Consider the following 15,605-nt stretch of genomic DNA (forward strand, 5'->3'; position numbering starts at 1 on the left):
ATTTATTTTGTTATAACCTATGTCAATAACACACTCCCCACTAACACAACCTTTAGAAACTCTAATCTAGCAAGGACACATCAGTATATTGTCTGCAGAACAAATCTGCTGTTCTGGTAGCTGATTGGTTGAGAAACTTCAGAGCTTCACATATGATACTTTTCAGCTCAAGTAGAACTAGAGTAAAGTATCGAAAGCACTTGTTTAATGGCTCTATTACACCCATGGAGGCTGTATTTACTTCATGCTTTTTCTCTGAACTTGTTACTAAAAGCAACATAATAACCCCTGTATTCGCTTATCTGAATGATCTTTAAAACTCCACACAAGATTTCAGTTGATTTATTGAAAAGTGATTAATACATATTTTGAATTCTCTTAAATCTGTTTTTTCGGTCTGTTTCACCTGACTAGGAAGTGGGAGCAGCTTTTTCTTCACCAAGAACAATGAAAATTGTACAATTTTTTAAATAAATGATGATACAATAATATAGCGGTTTCTCTGATTGTAAAACTGGATTTCCTTTCCCTACTCCATGGCAGCCCTTACAATGGGTTAATACACTGGACACCTTAGTGTAGACAGGAAAAATTCGCCCCACCTGAACCCTATGTAAGGTAGCACCTCCTCTTCCTCAGTGTCTTTTCTTCCTGTCTTAGCATGTGTATGACAGGGTAGTGCAGAGTAGCATTTTTTGTTTTGTTTATTGTTTTGTTATAGAGGGCTTACCTGAGGTTTTTGGCTTTCCTCATGAGGCTGGCTGTGTGTGCAGTTCAAGCAGGGCATGTGCTGAGACCGGACCGTTCCATTCAGCGTGGGCTGTTTTGGAAGTCAGAAGGGTAGAGCGCGCATGCGCAGTACGGACGGATTGCCGGCAGCGCTGACTCCATTTATCATTCCACCTGTTAGGAGAAAGACAGGTGGAATTTGTTACTCTGCTATGGGACACACTTAGTTGTTTAAGAAAGGTCCCTGCCCTGACATCAGACGCCCATTATATGAGGCTCATTGTTGGATATAGGTGGATGTATGCTGCAGAACCTAGCAGCTGTATCACTAACAGAGAAAGGTAAGTGTATATAGAGGCACATCTTTTACAAAAGGTTAAGAAATAACTTTTATTGGTAGCGATTAAAAACAAAAAGAGGACAATATTAATAGAGCGAAATATAAACAAAAAACACAAAAAGGGGAGAGAAGTGCATAAGTGATTAAAATACAACAATTGTTGTATTGCTCCACAACTGTCCTATTGTTGAGCTGATCAAGTTGATCATAGAGCTTAATATATCTCAACACCAAATTGGATTGAAGCCAGGTGTTATTAGTAAATACTTCTTAACAGGCTGTTACATTAGTATTCTCTCTTCTCAGCAGAGTCATTTTTTATACTTGTTCAAATTGACAGGAGCCTATACTTCTTATAAATGCACAATCGTGACCTAATAGACTCCGTGTGAGAAAAAAAAAAAGAGATAAATTGTCAGCAGGAAAACCGGCTTCTCATATGACAGATTCTGCCTGTAATACAAGAAATATGATAAGAGGCAGAATTCCCTTGGAAAACAGCAATCGCAGGGTTTTGTGATGATCCCTTCCTATAATAATCTGGGGAGCGATTGCAGGGTAGGTTAGCAGAGGAGTTGTTGCAGCGCTATCGGGTTTTCAATTAGCACAAAACTTAAAAATATGGAGGAAAAGAAATCTTGTCAGATGTTAAGATTACATATATGAACAACTATAAATTTTATCTTTCAATGTTATAGACAATAAATAAATTGTAGTGATGATCGAAGAAAATGATGAAAGCTTTGCTGAAAATTCAAACAGCTACTGACTTTTAAAATAAGCGTATTCTTCATACACTAAGTACAATATCCCAAATAGCGATCTATTAGAAATAGACTTACAGTCAGGTAGTGTTTGATGTTCACGTAACGGTTGCTTTGACAGGATAACAGGCTGTCGTTTTCTCCAGGAAATTCACTGCCGATCATCACAGGTCAGACCGATCTTTAAATCCAAATCGGCAGCAGCTGATAGTATTAGAAAACTCTCCAGTCTCCGCCTCTCCACGGAATGGTGAATCATATATACAAGAAAAAAGACATGCTTGTGTAATACGTAAAAAACACGATTTATTAAAACATATAAAAACCCATGGGACCGGGATATAGTTGCCCGTACCAGAAGGTGAGTGAAACACAAGCTCAAAGAAATCTCATGTGCACCAAAGACCTCAGTGGTTAGAATCTCGATGGTATAATTACCAAACAAGTAATTCAGGCAATCAGAGCTCCCCTGTCCATGTATCACCAACGCGTTTCAACTTCAAAAGTCTTTCTCAAGGTGATAATTAAGTGCGGAAGTGGTCGCTTGATATAGTGGAGCGAACAGTACGTACTCAAATGCATGTCAATTATATATATAATATATCATATCCTAACGGTAATACAATCAAGATGTTATATAAATTAAAAGTCTTTAGAAAGTAATTTTTGGATGGTATAAGCGTGTGCAGGCCTTCGGTAATAGACATCAAAGACCGCCCACACACTTGGTGTTTTGCTCGGAACTTTCAGATAAACACAAATTGTTAAAATAAATTATGAATCAAATATAGCTCCTCATGTCGGTTAAAATAATAATACTTTTTATCAATATATAAATAATAAAAACAAAATCAAGATTCCAATCATTCATTATACTTTAGCATATATTATTCATAGATACGCTAGATGTAAAGAGTCACAGTCCTCGTTAATTTGGAGGATAGATGAAAACAAAAACTGGCTGTTTCTGCAACTGATGTCTTACTAGTATTTGATATGTAATCATACGAATACAATCTCCGCTGGAAGTATGCTTCAAGGGATTTGGCTGTATAATGTGCAGATTACTTAACCCTATAACAATGTATAATGCATTAGCTCCATTGATCTAAAGTAACTGAATCCTGTAGATGGTAATCCAGCTATTTTGGTTAAACCACATATATACAGGATACATTACATAAATTAGGTACACTCTGAACGAAATATCAGGATACGAGTAGGCTGAGCAGAGTTGTTAAAGATTATTTTCCAAAATGCCCAAAATAAAATTAGAATAATCTTCGTGGATGTATCTAATACATTCAATAATCTACCATGATACATTCCAAATAGTGCTATACACACATATAGCTTAAGTCCTTTTCTATATGTATCAACCAACCTTTCAAATAATTGATTTATATAGCGGATGTGCTATTAATTAATGTATTTAGTGCTCCGCTTTAGTATCAATATCTTTGTAGAATGTGAACTTTCTTAAACCCGTCAGAAATAATTGTGGATCTATGGTATTCATAATCCTCTCATTTTGTTCATTTTAAATGATAATGTTTGGAAAAAATATCCGATAAATTTGACGGGAATGAAGGTTGGATAATATATAGTTTGAGTTGATTCATATAAAAAGTTAACATAGAGATAAATAATAAAAATAAGATATAACATAAATGAACAATATAATTCAGTAAAATTGTACCTAAAACATAATCTATACATAATGGGCTGATAAATATTTGGATGATTATCGGATGATTCTGGAGTCCATACTGACTTCTTATTTGGTTGATGTTCATTCATCCTTAAATCAGACTCATATCAAAGAAAAAAGAAACAAAATAATAAATTATAACGGTTAGAAAAAAAATAAAAAATAATGAACATATATTTTTCAAATAATATTCATGAAAAGCATTTGATCTCAAAATCTTTGTTTAACCCTTCAGGTATTAAACAGTTCAATTTGAAGATCCACGACATTTCTTTTTGAGATAAAAGTTTATCAATATTTCTAATCTTCCAATTTTTTTCAATAAGATCTATGCCCACAAAGCTTTTTATACCTATTACTGATGAATTGTGGCAAAGTTTGAAATGCTTAGATACAGAATGTAATTCAAAACCTGCTTTGATATTTCTACAGTGTTCGTATAACCGTTTCTTTAAGCAGCGTGATGTTTTCCCTACATAAAGCAACCCACACATTCTAGTAAGTATATGACATTTTTTGTGTCGCACGTAATGAAATGATCAATTTTAAATACTTTATTATTTGCAGTAAACTTAATGAGTTTGTTATTTACACATGGTACATTCCTACATGTTGAACATGTGCCACATCTATAAAAGCCTTTGGACAGTATCTGCTTAGTTGGCATAGACATAGGACCTCTAACAAGTTTATCCTTTAAATGAAGAGATCTTTTATAGATAAAAATAGGTTTTTCAGGAATGATGGAAGATAAATAAGGATCTTTAGTGAGTACATGCCAGTGTGTGTTTATAATTTTTTTCTAATATCTTTGACGATTGGCTATATCTTGAAAGGAACGAAAAATTATAATCAACTTCTTTCTTATTATCTTTCATTTTGTTCAGTAATAAATCCAATCTACTAATTGTATTTAATCTTTCCTTTGCATTATCCAAAATGGGACGTTCATACCCTTGTTCTTCAAATTCTTTATACATATCTGTTAATTGTGTATTAAAGGTGCTATCTTCTGAGCAGTTCCTTCTTAATCTCAAAAATTGACTGAAGGGAATTCCTCCCAGACTGCTCCGTAGAAAAAATTAATTTACATCTGTCGGTTTACGGTAGCATTTTGTTTGTAATACTCCATCTTGAATGTAAATTTCCAAATCCAAAAAATGAACTTTGGTCTGGCTGATGTCATAAGTATATTTAATGTTCCACTGGTTGATATTAAGGCTGGCACAGAAGATATCTAATGAAAACTTATTTCCCTTCCAAAAAACAAAACATCATCTTTATATCTATGCCAGGACACCAGACCTAAACTTGTTAGAGGTCCTATGTCTATACCAACTAAGCAGATACTGTCCAAAGGCTTTTATAGATGTGGCACATGTTCAACATGTAGGAATGTACCATGTGTAAATAACAAACTCATTGAGTTTACTGCAAATAATCAAGTATTTAAAATTGATCATTTCATTACGTGCAACACAAAAAATGTCATATACTTACTAGAATGTAAGTGTGGGTTGCTTTATGTAGGGAAAACATCACGCTGCTTAAAGAAACGGTTATACGAACACTGTAGAAATATCAAAGCAGGTTTTGAATTACATTCTGTATCTAAGCATTTCAAACTTTGCCACAATTCATCAGTAATAGGTATAAAAAGCTTTGTGGGCATAGATCTCATTGAAAAAAATTGGAAGATTAGAAATATTGATAAACTTTTATCTCAAAAAGAAATGTCGTGGATCTTCAAATTGAACTGTTTAATACCTGAAGGGTTAAACAAAGATTTTGAGATCAAATGCTTTTTATGAATATTATTTGAAAAATATATGTTCATTATTTTTTATTTTTTTTCTAACCGTTATAATTTATTATTTTGTTTCTTTTTTCTTTGATATGAGTCTGATTTAAGGATGAATGAACATCAACCAAATAAGAAGTCAGTATGGACTCCAGAATCATCCGATAATCATCCAAATATTTGTCAGCCCATTATGTATAGATTATGTTTTAGGTACAATTTTACTGAATTATATTGTTCATTTATGTTATATCTTATTTTTATTATTTATCTCTATGTTAACTTTTTATATGAATCAACTCAAACTATATATTATCCAACCTTCATCCCCGTCAAATTTATCGGATATTTTTTCCAGACATTATCATTTAAAATGAACAAAATGAGAGGATTATGAATACCATAGATCCACAATTATTTCTGACGGGTTTAAGAAAGTTCACATTCTACAAAGGTATTGATACTAAAGCGGAGCACTAAATACATTAATGAATAGCACATCCGCTATATAAATCAATTATTTGAAAGGTTGGTTGATACATATAAAAAGGACTTAAGCTATATGTGTGTATAGCACTATTTGGAATGTATCATGGTAGATTATTGAATGTATTAGATACATCCACGAAGATTATTCTAATTTTATTTTTGGGCATTTTGGAAAACAATCTTTAACAACTCTGCTCAGCCTACTCGTATCCTGATATTTCGTTCAGAGTGTACCTAATTTATGTAATGTATCCTGTATATATGTGGTTTAACCACAATAGCTGGATTACCATCTACAGGATTCAGTTACTTTAGATCAATGGAGCTAATGCATAATACATTGTTATATGGTTAAGTAATCTGCACATTATACAGCCAAATCCCTTGAAGCATACCAGAGATTGTATTCGTATGATTACATATCAAATACTAGTAAGACATCAGTTGCAGAAACAGCCGGTTTTTGTTTTCATCTATCCTCCAAATTAACGAGGACTGTGACTCTTTACATCTAGCGTATCTATGAATACTATATGCTAAAGTATAATGAATGATTGGAATCTTGATTTTGTTTTTATTATTTATATATTGATAAAAAGTATTATTATTTTAACCGACATGAGGAGCTATATTTGATTCATAATTGATTTTAACAATTTGTGTTTATCTGAAAGTTCCGAGCAAAACACCAAGTGTGTGGGCGGTCTTTGATGTCTATTACCGAAGGCCTGCACACGCTTATACCATCCAAAAATTACTTTCTAAAGACTTTTAATTTATATAACATCTTGATTGTATTACCGTTAGGATATGATATATTATATATATATAATTGACATGCATTTGAGTACGTACTGTTCGCTCCACTATATAAAGCGACCACTTCCGCACTTAATTATCACCTTGAGAAAGACTTTTGAAGTTGAAACGCGTTGGTGATACATGGACAGGGGAGCTCTGATTGCCTGATTTACTTGTTTAGTAATTATACCATCGAGATTCTAACCACTGAGGTCTTTGGTGCACATGAGATTTCTTTGAGCTTGTGTTTCACTCACCTTCTGGTACGGGCAACTATATCCCGGTCCCATGGGTTTTTATATGTTTTAATCGTGTTTTTTACGTATTACACAAGCATGTCTTTTTTCTTGTATATATGATTCACCATTCCGTGGAGAGGCGGAGACTGGAGAGTTTTCTAATACTATCAGCTGCTGCTGATTTGGATTTAAAGATCGGTCTGACCTGTGATGATCGGCAGTGAATTTCCTGGAGAAAACGACAGCCTGTTATCCTGTCAAAGTAACCGTTACGTGAACATCAAACACTACCTGACTGTAAGTCTATTTCTAATAGATCGCTATTTGGGATATTGTACTTAGTGTATGAAGAATACGCTTATTTTAAAAGTCAGTAGCTGTTTGAATTTTCAGCAAAGCTTTCATCATTTTCTTCGATCATCACTACAATTTATTTATTGTCTATAACATTGAAAGATAAAATTTATAGTTGTTAATATATGTAATCTTAACATCTGACAAGATTTCTTTTCCTCCATATTTTTAAGTTTTGTGCTAATTGAAAACCCGATAGCGCTGCAACAACTCCTCTATTATATTTTATTTATGCAATCGGTATTCCAGCGCTTAGTGTGGACCTATATTTGTCAAATCCAGGGTAGGTTAGCAGGACAGAGTAGAGCGAGACGCCGACGCGCGTTTCGCTCGTAGCTTTTTCAGGGCTGAATGGCAAAGAGAAATGTCAGTTCTTTTATAGTCAGAAGGTGGGCGGATGAGAAAGCAAGTACCCCTCTACTACTTCTGTCAGAGAGACAACAGGGCTCCAGGGTCAGATGTCCTGTCAATGCAGTGGAACTTCAATCTGGGGTATGTGTTTCCTCCCTTTCCAGTCTTCCCTCAGGTACTCAGAAAAATAAGGAAGGAAAAGGTGGAGGTGATAGCAGTCCTCGTCGCCCTTGGTTCGCGGCAGCACGGAGGATGCTGCTGGGAACATCCATGGCCGTTGCCGGTCAGACCAGATCTCATACATCAGGGTCTGGTTCTACATCCATATCCAGACTCCCTTGGTTTGATGGTGTGGAGACTGAGCGGCGACACTTGAAATTCAAATGTGTTTCAAACGAGGTAATAGACATTCTAATTCAGGCAAGGGAAAAATAATTCCTCTATAATTTATAACAGAATTTGGAGATAATTAATTTGTTGGGCGGGGAATATGGCGAAGGATCCCATATCCGCCAGTGTTCCATTTATTACAGAATTTGGAGAGAATTAATTTGTTGGGCGGGGAATATGGCGAAGGATCCCATATCTTAAATATGGTTTAAAGATATCTTAAAGATGGTTTCGTTAGAGAACTAGCACCATCTACATTAAGGGTTCAAATATCTGCTCTTAACATCCTTCTTGATACCAAGTTGTCATCTCAGGATCTCGTCTTCCAATTCTTTCAGGCACTGAAAAGGTTATGGCCAAGAGTGAAACCGTTTTTAGCCCCTTGGGACCTTAATATTGTCCTGAATGCCTTAACCGCTGACCCCTTCGCACCATTGCAGGATATTTCTCTCAAATGGCTTACTCTGAAAGTGCTCTTTCTAGTGGCAGTCACTTTGGCTTGTCTGATAGGGGACATACATGTGTTATGGTGTGAAGAACCCTTCCTCAATGTTTATGAAGATAAAGGGATTTTGAGGACGAATCCGGAGTATCTACCCAAGGTTGTCTCTTCCTTCCATATCAATCAAGAATTGGTACTATCTGTCACTCACCGGACCGTGAGTCCCTCTGCGCTGGTGCGTGGTTCCCTAGCCTTCCTGCCGGCGCCTGTCCTGAGCCGCGGCCGCCCGCCATCTTGATGCACTGCGCATGCGCAGCATCCAAGAACTTATGACCTCTCCCTATTTAAGGCACCTGTGCTCATTACCTCGTTGCCTGATCTTGAGTCTCATTCCCTGTGAGTCTCTGAAGGTATCTCCTGTGTACTACTAGTGTCTTCAGCTTCCTGCTGATTACCTGTGCTACTCATCGGTGGTTTCCATACCCGCTACTGATTCCTGTATCCTACTCGTGTCCTCAGCTGGCTTCTGATTACCTGCCCTGCTCACCTGCGGTTCCCATACCCGCTACAGCCGTTCAGCGTCCTTGCTGTGCCTGCATATATTCTTGTGGACAAGCTTCTCTACTCATGAGCGGTATGCTTACTTGTTACTGACTATCAACTGTTACCTTGCATATCCGCCTAGGACAAGCTTCTCTACCCTGCAGCGGTATCCATACCCGCTATAGACTATTTGTTGTTACGCTGCATTTCTGTTTGGAACAAGCTTCTCAACTCAGCAGTGATATGCATACTTGTGATTGACTATCAATTATTATCCCGCATATCCACTCAGTGCAAGATTCTCTACTCAGCAGCGGTATACATACCATTATAGACTATTAGCTGTAATCGCTGCATATCTGTTTGGAACAAGTTCCTCTGTGCTCTGTGTCTTCATACCGTTATTGACTCTTTGCATGCCTCCACTCATCGCACCTGAACTACTCAGCATAGCAGTGGTACAACTTGCTGTACGCAGACCACTGAGTCTCCTGTTACCTTCCTTCACCTGCTCACGTCCAACCTAGTCTCCGCTGTGCAAACTCCGCCTCTCTAGTAAGCATAGTCAACTGGTGAAATCCTGGGCAAAGACTCCTAGTGCCCGTGACACTATCGTCTCTTTACCATCATCCCACTAATAGTGAGGAGAGACAATTTCATACTCTAGATGTGGTGAGAGCTATATCTACTTACATTGTCAAGATGAAAAATCCTAGGAAGACAAAGCAACTATTTGTACTTCCTGAAGGTCCTCGCAAAGGACATGCCCCATCCAAACCCACATTGGCGAATTGGATTAGACAAGTGATTGTACTGGCCTACAGGGGGAAAGGGCGTGAGGTACCTAAGATACTGAAGGTGCATTCAACTAGGGCGGTAGAGTCCTCCTGGGCACATAGACCACAGGCATCGGCAGCCGACATCTGTAAGGCAGCCAGATGGTCGTTGATTCACACTTTTTCTAAGCATTATTTGCTTGATGTTTCAGCCTCTACGGAGACACAGTTTGGGAGAAAGATTCTCCAGCAAACGGTGTAAATAATACATTTTTGTTTGACTGTTATTAAGGTGTTTGTTTTTATTGCCCTCCTGACTATTTTACTGCTTTGGTATATCCCGTTGTAAGGGCTGCCATGGAGTAGGGAAAGGAAAGTTGAGAATTATTCTCACCGTTAATTTCCTTTCTTTGACGTACTCCATGGCAGCCCTATATTTTACCACCCTTGTTCTAATAGTTATGTAGGCGGTTCCCAAACTGTGTGCCGCAGCTCCCAGGGGTGCCGCGGCGCTGTCACTGGGGTGCCGCGGGCCAGCCATAAAAAAAAAAAAAAGAACACAAACTTACCAATCCGTCAGGCGCCGGGACCCAGCAGCCTCCTCTCTCCCGCAGCTGTCAGTGAATATCGACGTTGGTAACAAGCTGCGGGAGAGAGGAGTCTGCTGGGTCCTGGCGCCCGACGGATTGGTAAGTTTCTGTGTTTTTGTTTTTTTTTTTATGGCTGGCACCTGGCGCGGGGCAGAGTGAGAGGGATCACGACAGCGGGGCAGAGGATGGGGACAGAGCGGGGCAGAGGATGGGGACAAGCTGTGTCCCAGGGCAGAGGAGGGGGGACAGCGTGACAGAGGGAAGAGGGGGCATAGTGCCTGAAGGCAGTGTCTCTGGATGCAGAGGGAGCATAGTGCCTGAGGGCAGTGTCTGGATGCAGAGGGGGCATTTTTGCTTACAACTATATAAGTATTTCTGTCCTGACCTAAATACTTATTAGAATTTTTTGACCCAAAAACTTCTAAAACAGGACTTCTCAATAATTATTTTGGAGGGGTGCCTTGAAAAAATTTGGAGACTCTAAGGGTGCCGCAAACTGCAAAAGTTTGGGAACCACTGAGTTAAGTTATAGGACAGCTTGGGAAGTTACAAAAGACACTGAGGAAGAGGAGGAGCTACCTTATATAGGGTTCAGGTGGGGCAAATTTTTCCTGTCTACGCTAAGCTGATCAGAGTATTTACCCATTGTAAGGGCTGCCATGGAGTTCGTCAAGGAAAGGAAATTAACGGTGAGTGTAATTCTCAATTTTCCTAGTAAGCAAATCAAAATACAATTATACAATAATATAATACAATAATATAGGTTGCAGCATACATTGTTGCTCATAGGGCAATTCACTTATTTGATTTTAAGTTGGTTGCTTAGGGTGTAGAATAGACTCGCAGAAATATGACAAAAAAAATAATTGATTTCCATTTTCTCTTTACCATTTACACTTTTTATACATAACAGAATCATTTCTTCTGGTTGTGACTAATGTCTTAAACATCATGGTACATATCTTAAATGCATTCCTTGCCAGAATATTTCCCGGTCTCCCTAATAATAACTTCTTCATAGTCTACCCTGGTGAATCTTATATTCTGTTATAATTGTAATCATAAAGGATAATATGGATGGTAATTCATCTAAGTTTTGTATACTGTTGGTTGCTGGCATCAGTTCTGACTTTCACAATGGCTGCTCTGTACAATTCTTCCATGTTTACTAGTTTACGATCAATCTAAATGACCTGACCAGTGCTTCTACAATTCAATGTCAACATTAAAATGCTGGCCTCTTGTTAATCAGTAGGGGAATTTGTTTGTTTTTTATTTCTATGTAATTAACATTAGTCTCTTTTAGCATACAATATGCTTTCAAGGTGTGCCTACTATTGGCATTGGCCTATCAAAGTGTTGTTAATATGCAGTCTATCCTACATTTCAAATTTTATAAATATGGCATTCCTTTGGTACCATCTGTAATATTCCCTACCTTTTGGCATCATTTTGGCTCAAGACTTCTTTCTACCTTGTGCACAATACTTTGGTTATGTTATCTGTTGCTTTCATACAGACGTATAAGTGGAGGTTCTTTTGATACTTATCTGATTGTTTTGGCAGGTGTTAATTCTGTATTTCTAAAATGGATATCTTTAACGTAAAAGTGCACAACACATGGAGTGCAAGATAATTTTTATTCATAACCAAGACAGAGGTTTGTGTAGATGACACTGTAGATATGCATGCACACCTACACAATTCCTGGTGCTAACCAGGAGAACCAATGTTAATACGCTCCTAAGTGGGTCGCATGGAAGCCTGCAGGAAGTACCTCTGCAGCCTGGAACCTAACGGAAGCGCTTTGCTCATTGCATGGTATGCAACTTTGGATTTGGTGGGAGGAGGGTGGCTGGAGCGTTAGTTCAGGAGCACATGTGATGCTCCTTGTTGTGGCTTTCTGTTGAGTGGCAGAATACAGAGCAGAACACCTTGTGGAATCCACTGCAGTGGAGATAGGCCCCACATTATTATTATTATTATTATTAGTATTATTATTATTATTAATTATCATAGATTTGAAAGGAGCTACAGTGCTCCGCAGCGCCACAGTGGGGAAAACAGGATATACATAAATCGGGGACATAAAAGGTAAACAAAATATATGCATTTGTGAAAACAGGTATGGGGACCTTGCTCATTAGAGAGCTTACATTGCAAATGGAAGAGGGCACAGTTGAAACAAGAAGAGCAAGTATGGCTCAGAGTGTAGATTGGGACAGTTGCGAGTTCATTAGTGTGAATAGTGTCATCGGGGATAAGGTAAGCTTTAAAAAAAGAGATTGGTTTTCAGAGAGCGTCTAGGTTGGTAGGGAATTCCATAAGTGGGTAGCACCATTGGAGAAGGGATTTGCAAAGTAGTGCAGCAGATGCAGAGCGGTGAGAGAGGAAGATCACTCTTGCAGCAGCATTAAGAAAGGATTGACGTAGGGATACATGGGTGTCAGGAATGCCAGATAGCAGGAGTTTGCTGTAGTCATTATGAGAGAGGATAAGAGTTTTTCTAGCATGTTGGGTAAGAAAAGGGCATATTATGACAATGTTTTTAAGGTGCAGTACACAGGATTGGGAGAGAATCTGGATGTGAGTAATAAAGCAGAGGCCGGAATCAAGTATGACACCAAAGCAGCAGGCTTGGGAGACTGAGGAAATTGTGTTGTTATTGTCGGTGAGGAAGAATTGAGGGGAGGTGGTGACACTGGCAGGATGAAAGATAAGTTCTGTTTTAGACATATTGAGCCTTAGGTAGCGTTTGGACATTCATATGGAGATAGCAGAAATACAGTTGGTTACACAAAATAGTACAGAAGGGGAGAGGTCAGGGGAAGAGATTATAGGTTTGCGTGTCATAGCATAGAGAGGTGGTAGTGGAGGCTGAATGTGCGAATTAGTTTCCCAAGAGAAGTGTACAGTGAGAGAAGTGAAGGACCAAGAACAGAGCCTTCTATGACCACAACACAGCTACTGGGAGTGGAGGGGAGGATGTTTCAGAGGTAGAAACACTAAAGGAGCTTGTCGATAGGAAGTGAACCAGGAAAGAACATTGTCACAAAGGCCAATGAAGTGGAGTGTGTAAGGAAAGTGGGTGAGCAACAGTGTCAAAAGCAGCAGATAGGAAAAATTAATAATAAAAATACTATTGAAGTTAAAAAAAAAAAAGCAGCAGATAGGTCCTGGAGAATGAATATGGAGAAATGACCCTTACACTTTGCAGTAAGTGGATCATTGATCACTTTTGTGAGAGCAGTTTCAGTGGAATGTTGGCGGGCGGAAGCCCGATTGCAGAGAGTCGAGAATGGAGTGAGAAAGTGAGACAGGTGTTTGTCTCCAAAATACTTGAGTGATTAGTGTACAATTGGGAGTAGAGAAATAGGGCGCTATTTGGAAAGGGAAGCTGGATCGAGTGATGGTTTCTTTAGAAATGATGAGATGAGCGCATGTTTAAAGGAGGATGGAAATGAACCAGTGGAGACAAACAGATTGAAGAGGTGAGCTAGAGGTGGGCATGCAATAGTGGAGAGATAGCAGAGAAGTTGGGAGGGAATAGGGTAGAGGGGACAGATTGTAGGGAAAGATGATGAGCGGAGTACAAATATTTTTTAAATAATTGGGAAGTGTAGGGTAAAGTGGGTGGATTTTGGCATGAAGAAATATCTTGTTTGTTGTCGATTTTGTCTTTGAATTAGGTGGCAAAATCATGGGGGGGGGGGTCGGAGGTGCAGGTGGGCAAAGAGGTGAGTTGAAGGTGGCAAAGAGGCGGCGTGGGATAGAACAATTCTCACAACTCTGCAATCCAGTGTGTGCAACATTGCTAAAAACGTTCAAGAACTGTTAGGCTTAGTGCTTCAGATGTGCTTATTCACGTCCCTTATGCCACTTTGGGGTACACACGCTTCTGATACCACAGGGAAACCAACAATGTTTAGTGTATGGCATAGCTACTTTTTCCTATAGTAAATGCTGTGTGTATTACATTTTTAAGTACATTTTTATTACAGTCCTTTTCAAATAAGTACAATATCTCAATGTGGCTCTCAGACAAAAAAAAAAATTGTGCACACATGCTTTAATGCATGGTGTTTGTTGCTTATATTACACAACATACACCTTTTTTGAAATGTAATCGCATAAAAAACGGAAACATATAATACAATAATTGTATTCTATCACAGGGAAATAAAGCGTTTGTTGTACTCTCAGCACAGGACTATGAGGGAGACAGGAAAAGTTGTAAATCTTCAGAACGTATCTTGTGCTGCAGAATTATACTGCATGTATCTGATATGTATATATCAAATTAGTTAATTTAGAAGCTCTTGAACTCCCAGATCGAAAACATTTGTGTAAATGGACTATAAGGTCTTTTTATTCCAAACACTCTATAGAGAACTTCAATGTCCCCTACATTTAAGAGCCTAGAGCTATAATGTAAGGCAATATTTTGTTTGACCCGCAGACCTAGGTTTCTAAAAAGCACTTAGTTTCTGGGTTTCCGCTGATGCAATTTCACTTTTTTTTCCCCAATCATTATGGACCTTTATTATAAAGTTAAAATCTCCTGGATACGCCAGTACTTTCATATACAATTTAAAACTAATGTACATTTTTTTTAATCTGTTCAATAGGTGGTAAAAGTCGGTATTGTTGAGCAGTCCTCTGCAACCTCAGGTCAGTGCCATATTTATTAATGAATTGTTATGCACGTTTTGTCGCTATCCAATAACGATTGTCAAATCTCGATTTGTGTTTCCAACGCACAAATATTTATTCTCAAAAGGTAGCAGAATAATTCAAGCAAAATAATAATAAGTACAGCCGTTACTTATCGCAGGCGCTCTGGATCCAGTGAACAGTCATTCAGGTCTGAAGTCTGTGGTCAAAGATGACTGTCCACTAGATGAAAAGCTCCTGCTTATATGCAGATAGAAATACAGTGAAACAATGCAGAGGACGTGGCTTGCTTCTATTGGTCCAGGCTTCAGGAGGGTCCAGGGTGTTGCAGATCATTGGCTAGTTCAAACCAACATATCCAAATGTGGGGGTCATCTCTCCAGGGGATGTGTTCTGACTTTCCCGCCAAGAATCCAGTCTCAACTAGTCTATTAGCATTTTATAGTCGGCATCACTTTAAAGGTTTATTCCCTAACATCAATAACTAGAGCAGGCCTGTCCAACCTGCGGCCCTCCAGATGTTGTGAAACTACAAGTCCCAGCATGCCCTTCCAGCTATCAACATGTTGTCTACTGGCAAAGCATGCTGGGGCTTGTAGTTTCACAACATC

The 15,605-nt window shown here is 38.3% G+C and overlaps 1 protein-coding gene across 5 annotated transcripts in view; it reads left to right on the plus strand.

The window, feature by feature from the left end:
* Positions 1–15,605, plus strand: part of PACS2 (phosphofurin acidic cluster sorting protein 2) — a 410,192-nt gene that overhangs the window by 342,595 nt on the left and 51,992 nt on the right. For all 5 annotated transcript variants that reach the window (XM_075192154.1, XM_075192150.1, XM_075192151.1 and 2 more), the window contains one exon: positions 14,949–14,991. In XM_075192154.1, the coding sequence (XP_075048255.1) occupies positions 14,949–14,991 (43 nt within the window). The remainder of the gene's footprint in view (positions 1–14,948; positions 14,992–15,605) is intronic.

Source organism: Mixophyes fleayi, chromosome 12, assembly GCF_038048845.1.
Source record: "Mixophyes fleayi isolate aMixFle1 chromosome 12, aMixFle1.hap1, whole genome shotgun sequence".
NCBI classification, from domain to species: domain Eukaryota; kingdom Metazoa; phylum Chordata; class Amphibia; order Anura; family Limnodynastidae; genus Mixophyes; species Mixophyes fleayi.